Genomic DNA, 6,572 nt, shown 5'->3' with positions numbered 1-6,572 from the left:
GATGTGCTTAGAGAAAGAACACAGCATGATGGGAACAACCTGTTGAGATTTGAATACTAGTTCTTAGTTCATTTTTCACTGATGTTTAACACTTGTTTGGTTAAAGAACTTTACTCAGCAAAAATGAGTATGTTAATAACGTGAGAGGCAGGTTTTTCAGATTCATTTCCTAGACCACATCTTCATATGAGTATGAAAGTCCATGCTACCTCAAATTGCATTAGATGTTATATTTTGTTTTGAGTAGATATCAAAATAGCCCACCAACTCTCAAGGTAATTTGTGTAGTTTAGTGAGTTAAGTCAAGGACTGGAAAACCACTGCCTTTTAAGTTTTTTGTTGTTGTTGTTTTCCACAACTCTCTGCATATGGGATCTTCGTTCCCCATCCAGGGAAGTCCTTGTTTGTTTTCTATTTCATAGATCTCTTCATTCACATACATCTACTTACTGTATTTTTTGTTATTTTTTAAATTACCAAGGGGCGATTTTTTCATTTTAATAATTAACTTATGTATTAGTATATACTTTCAAAATCCCACATTTCTTCCTAATTATGTATTTAAAATTCCCATTCTGATAGTGAATTTTCCTCCTTGTGGTTCTGTCAGTTTTGCTTTTCCAAGTTTGCTTTATATTGTATGTAAACCCATTCTTGGTAGTCTGAAATTTATAAAGTTTGTGTATTTTATAATGCTTTTTTCTTCAAGGACTACTTTGCCATATATTAATAATTTTTAAATGATAGGAATAATTTGAAACCTTGGATAATGCTATCTTCCCTAGAAAGAATTGTCATTTGTTCCCTTTAAGTGCTTGAGTGTCAGTAGCTCAGTCGTGTCCGACTCTTTGCGACCCCATGGACTGACTGTAGCCTGCCAGGCTCCTCTGTCTATGGAATTCTCTAGGCAAAGAGTACTGGAGTCGGTTGCCATTTCCTTCTGCAGGGGATCTTCCCAGTCCAGGGGTCGAACCTGGGTCTCGCACATTGCCGGCAGATTCTTTACCATCTGAGCCACCAGGGAAGCCGGGACTTAAGTGCTTGAAGATAATAGAAAAGATTCATGCTAATCCTATTTCAAGTAATTGAGGTGATTTAGAGTCTGGTTTTAGTCTCCACCAAAGGTGATCCATCTCTGGAGAAGGCAATGGCACCCCACTCCAGTACTCTTGGCTGGAAAATTCCATGGACAGAGGAGCCTGGTAGGCTGCAGTACATGGGGGTCGCTAAGAGTCGGACGCAACTGAGCGACTTCACTTTTACTTTTCACTTTCATGTATTGGAGAAGGAAATGGCAACCCACTCCAGTGTTCTTGCCTGGAGAATCCCAGGGACGGGGGAGCCTGGTGGGCTGCCGTCTGTGGGGTCACACAGAGTCGGACACGACTGAAGCGACTTAGCAGCAAAGGTGATCCATTACCCTATGTCAGTTCAGTTCAGTTCAGTCGCTCAGTCATGTCCGACTCTGTGCGACCCCATGAATCACAGCACGCCAGGCCTCCCTGTCCATCACCAACTCCCGGAGTTCACCCAGACTCACGTCCATCGAGTCAGTGATGCCATCCGGCCATCTCATCCTCTGTCTTCCCCTTCTCCTCCTGCCCCCAATCCCTCCCAGCATCAGACTCTTTTCCAGTGAGTCAACTCTTTGCATGAGGTGGCCAAAGTACTGGAGTTTCAGCTTTAGCATCATTCCTTCCAAAGAAATCCCAGGGCTGATCTCCTTCTGAAGTACATCACCCTATGTACTTATTCCTATAGGACAGTTCTTTGAGATTTTACTACCGGCTTCTCTTGCCTACCCCGACCTCCTCTCAAGCCCCTTGAACGTGGCTAAAGTGATGCTCAGCTTTCAATACTAGAATGATTGGGATTCTCAAGAAGGACAGTAGCAGCTCCAAACGGAACAACTTCGCCAAACTCCGCACTGGCCTTCTAGAATTCAGTACCTAGAGGCTCAGGGTATTCGGAAGTACTTCCATTTCAGGGGGCGGGGCCGTGGCCGTCTTTTCTCTAGGGCATTCTGGGGCGTGTAGTCTGAGGTCCGTATAGCATAGAGCACTTCCGTTATGGACGGCTGGAGCATTCTGGGAAGTGGTCCACGGGTTGTCTCTAGTTGATAGGTGGTGCTTTCGCTGTAGGAGGGACCGGCTACCTCCCACTTTCCCTTCGGGTAAAAGTGTCTTCAATTTGCGGGGCCCGGCTAATCTTGTGGTGGAGCCAGCGAGTCTCTGACCCTCGTCCTCAGAGAAAGTAAGAGAAACCGCGGCCGGCTGCAGTTTGTCTTCCCCTCCGCTGAGCCTCCAATTCAGAGAAGTTCCTGTAGCCCCAACTTGGGGACTGCCCAGTCGCTGGTCGTCAGGTTTGAAGGTCTCCCGGCACTTCAACTGGCCTCCCTCAACTACAGTCAGTTCTGCCACTTCCTAGGGTATAATTTTGTGGTAGTTGCTTACTCTGTCCTGGCCTCATTATCCGCATTATTAAAGTAGTGTAATTCAGTTCAGTCGTTGTCCAGCTCTTTGCGACCCCGTGGACCACAGCATGCCAGGCTTCCCTGTCCATCACCAACTCCCAGAGCCTGCTCAAACTCATGTGCTTTATCCAGCCTGGCATTTTGTATGATGTGCTCTGCATATAAGTTAAATAATCAGGGTGACAGTATATACAGCCTTGACTACTGCTTTCCCAATTTTGAGCCAGTCCGTTGTTCCATGTCCAGTTCTAACTGTTGCTTCTTAACCTGCATACAGGTTTCTCAGGAGGCAGGTAAAGTGGTCTGGTATTCCATCTCTTTAAGAAATTTACAGTTTATTGTGATCTAAAGAGTTTAGTGTCTTAGAAAATTTTCATGCATATCAGAAGGTTAGTGAAAGGATCCAAAAGCACTGGGTTTTTTATGAAATTGCTATAAGAAAAAGGACAGGAAAAGTTCAAATTCAGTAACTTTATGATTACAATGGCCCTTATTGCATCGAAAAATTGATCACACAGTCTACGAAATTTGTCCTTCCACTCCATGTCTAGTTGTCCTTTGGACAAGGAAAAGTCTTCTTTCAGGTTTTTAAAATTTTACTTTTAGTGAGTTTATCGTATCTGCCCAAACTTAACAGCTAGGAGCTTCCCTGGTGGCTCAGATGGTAAAGAATCTTCCTTCAATGCAGGAAACCTGGGTTTGATTCCTGGGTGGTGGAAAAGCCCCTGGAGAAGGGAATGGCAACTCACTCCAATATTCTTGCCTGTGAGATCCCCTTGACAGGGGACCCTGGTGGGCTGCAGTCCATCCACTAAACAGCTGCTGCTGCTAAGTCGCTTCAGTCGTGTCCGACTCTGTGCGACTCCATAGACGGCGGCCCACCAGGCTCCCCCGTCCCTGGGATTCTCCAGGCAAGAACACTGGAGTGGGTTGCCATTTCCTTCTCCAATGCATGAAAGGGAAAAGTGAAAGTGAAGTCGCTCAGTCGTGTCCGACTCTTCGCAACCCCATGGTCTGCAGCCTACCAGGTTCCTCTGTCCATGGGATTTTTCAGGCAAGAGTACTGGAGTGGGGTGCCATTGCCTTCTCCAGCACTAAACAGCTAATTAACAATAATGTTTTCATCTTTCAAATTCAGTAACTCTGAGGATTGAGTACAAAGGCCCTGATTGCATTGAGAAATTGATCCCACAGGCTACGAAACTTGTCTTTCCACTTCATGTCTAGTTGTCCTCAGCAGCCAAGTTCTGAATTATATGACTTTTCTGTTAACAATAGTAGAAATCTGTGATCTTCCCCCATTGCATTTTGGGGTATTTCACTCATATCTAAAAACGTTAAAACTACATTTTAAAGCTATCATCCTCCCCATGCCCTACCCCCGGCCCATTTGTTTTTTCTGGTAGAGTGGTTACAATCCTACTGCAATGATATGTTTCTTATAGTTCTTTTTATTAAGATTCTGACTCTTCACATATTTGTTATGTTTTATCAGTGAGATAAAGCTCTACTGCCGTCAGAGAACTGCTTTAGGTTGGCAGTAATAGGATGGATGGCATGAAGGAGTTTCTGGAAATCTTTGGCCGAGAGGTCCTGAGAGTCTGGGGTTAAAGCTCCCAAGGGGCGGGCATGGCCCTTCCTCCACTTGGGGTCCTGGGAAATGTATTTCGCCGCCCTATCACCGCCCCACCCCCACCCCACCCCACCCCCACCCCCACCCCCCGGCGCAACTCTCTCCGGAAATGAGGGGCTGCTGCTCCTGTTCTCTAGGGCTTTTGGGAAGTGTAGTTCTTGAGCTCTGTGTAGTCAGAGGCTCTTCCGCTCCGGGAAAGCGCAGCCGCCACCATTTCTTTCGGTCTGGGAGGTGAGTTATCCCTGCGCCCCCGCGACCCCTCCGAGGTTTTCTGGCTTGAGCGTGGTACTAGTCACTACCTGGCCGGCTGTCTTAGTACGGAGAGGTCGTGGCCGCCGGCGGAAGCCAAGAATCGGAGAGCAGAAGTGCGGAATCCCTCTGCTCTCCTCCCTGGCTTGCCAAGCAGCACTGCTACTTCTGTCCGTACGATATATGGCGAGCTGTTGATTATCCGTGCCCCTACTTGCATCTTCTGTAAGATTGCGAGAGATATGGTCACTACTGATTAGGGTTGTGATTAGATTCAAGTGAGATCACACGTGTCAGCAGCTTCGAATACTGGCGGCACCACGGGTTGGCTTTTGCTATTGATGCAGTTCTTTTCCCAGGAGCATCGTTTTGACTGGATGCCCCAGGGAAGACACCCAGGAGCGATGGCGTGGCCTTTCTGTCCGGAGACAGCTCCTTCCGAGCTTTGACTGATCTCTTTCTTTAGGAAGCACTGAGTCACCCCGCGCTAGTGCCTCGGAATGTCCGCTGCAGTTTATACAGGAAACGTGAGACGAACACAGTCATTCTGTCCCACCGCATCGTTTTCATCGCCCGTCTTGAATCCGGAAGGGAGGGAAAGGAAGGACTTCCTGCCTCCTCAGAGCATAGCCGCAGGTACATACGGTCTTTCTTGGTTGGTCATCTGTTTTCAGTTAATTAGATTTCCTTGACTCAATAAATTACACTAGGAAAACGTTCAGTTATCTATTGAATACATCTGAGAATGTTTAATATGCTTGTTAATATGTGCGTGTGTGTTTCTACCATAAATATGTTTTTGAAATAAATAAATATTTTAAAAATATAGAACATTTTATTTACTTTAGGTTTTAAATATTAAAAAAATTTTTTTGAAGTATAGTTGATTTACAAGGTTGTGTTAATTTCTGCTGTATAGCAAAATGATTCAGTTATCTTCTTTTTACTATGATTATCGCCGAATATTGAATATAGTTCCCCATGCTACACAGTAGGACCTTGTTTACCCATTCTGTACATAATAGTTTGCATCTACTAATCCCAAGCTCCCAATCCTCCCCTCCCCTAATGTGTCGTCCGCCACGGCCCCCCCCCTCCCCCAACAACAGTTTGTTCTTTATATCTATGAGTCTGTTTCTGTTCATGGATGTGTGTCATACTTTAGATTCCAGATATAAGTAATGTCATATAGTCTTTGCCTTTTTCTTTTTGGCTTCGGTTAGTATAATAATCTCTAGGCCCATCCATGTTGCTGCAGATGGCACTGTTCTGTTCTTTTTAATGTCTGAGTAAAGTTTCTTTGCATATGTATACACAACATGTACTGTATCCATTCATCTGGCAGTGGATATTTAGGTGGTTTCCATGTCTTGGCTGTTGTGGATAGTGCTGCTGTGAACATTGGGATGCATGTATCTTTTCGAGTTATAGTTTTATCTGAGTGTATGTCCAGGAGTGGAATTGCTGGATTATATGGCAACTCTGCTTTTAGTTTTTTTGAGGGATCTGCATATTGTTTTCCAGGTGGCTTCACTAGGTTACATTGCCACCAGTAGTGTAAGTGGGTTTCCTTTTCTCTACACCCTCTCCAGCATTTATTATTTGTAGACTTTTTAATAATGGACATTCTGACCAGTGTGAGGTGGTACCTCATTGTAGTTTTGATTTGCATTTCTCTAATAATTAATGATGATGAGCATCTTATCATGTGCCCTTTAACCACCTGTATGTCTTCTTTGGAGATGTCTACTTAGGTCTTCTGTCCGTTTTTTGATTGGGTTGTTTGCTTTTTTTGAAATTTATTTTTATTTTATTTTGTATTTTGGGCTGTACCTCACAGCTTGCAGGGATCTTGGTTTCCCAACCAGGGATTGAACCTGGGTCACAGCAGTGAGAGCCTGGAATCCTAACCACTGGACCTCCAGGGAAGTCCCCCTGTTGTTTACATTTTTGATATTAAGCTGTATGAGCTGTTTGTATATTTTGGAGATTAATTCCTCATCGGTCGCATCATTTGCAGACATTTCCTCCCATTCCATAGGTTGTCTTTTTGTTTTGTGTATAGTAGGAGCAGAAATATTCACAATAGGGATGCTGTGTGTGGTCGTGCAGGTTGTTCTTTGTCCATTGGCTGCTGGCTGACAGTCTTGTTAGTAGCTGCAGTCTACTCCAAGCTCTGCTTACCAAGCTATGTGGGCGTATCTACCTTGGAGCCTG

At 44.8% G+C, this 6,572-nt stretch overlaps 1 protein-coding gene across 7 annotated transcripts in view; it reads left to right on the top strand.

The window, feature by feature from the left end:
* LOC113876391 (zinc finger protein 227) overlaps positions 1-6,572 on the top strand; it is a 28,115-nt gene that overhangs the window by 8,436 nt on the left and 13,107 nt on the right. For 4 of the 7 annotated variants that reach the window (XR_003506476.1, XM_027515549.1, XM_027515548.1 and 1 more), the window contains exons 1-2: positions 4,237-4,337; positions 4,822-4,991. Coding sequence is in view for 5 of the 7 variants with exons in the window: in XM_027515549.1 (XP_027371350.1) it covers positions 4,856-4,991 (136 nt within the window). In the remaining 2 variants the exon portion in view is untranslated. Of the gene's footprint in view, positions 1-1,710; positions 2,254-4,236; positions 4,338-4,821; positions 4,992-6,572 lie in introns of those variants that run through there. The other 3 variants (XM_027515551.1, XM_027515550.1, XM_027515552.1) reach the window with 3 other exon arrangements.

The sequence above is a fragment of the Bos indicus x Bos taurus genome, chromosome 18 (genome assembly GCF_003369695.1).
Source record: "Bos indicus x Bos taurus breed Angus x Brahman F1 hybrid chromosome 18, Bos_hybrid_MaternalHap_v2.0, whole genome shotgun sequence".
In the NCBI taxonomy this organism is placed as follows: Eukaryota; Metazoa; Chordata; class Mammalia; order Artiodactyla; family Bovidae; genus Bos; species Bos indicus x Bos taurus.
Note: the sequence above shows the minus strand (reverse complement) of the source record. Positions and strands in the feature narration are given on the sequence as shown.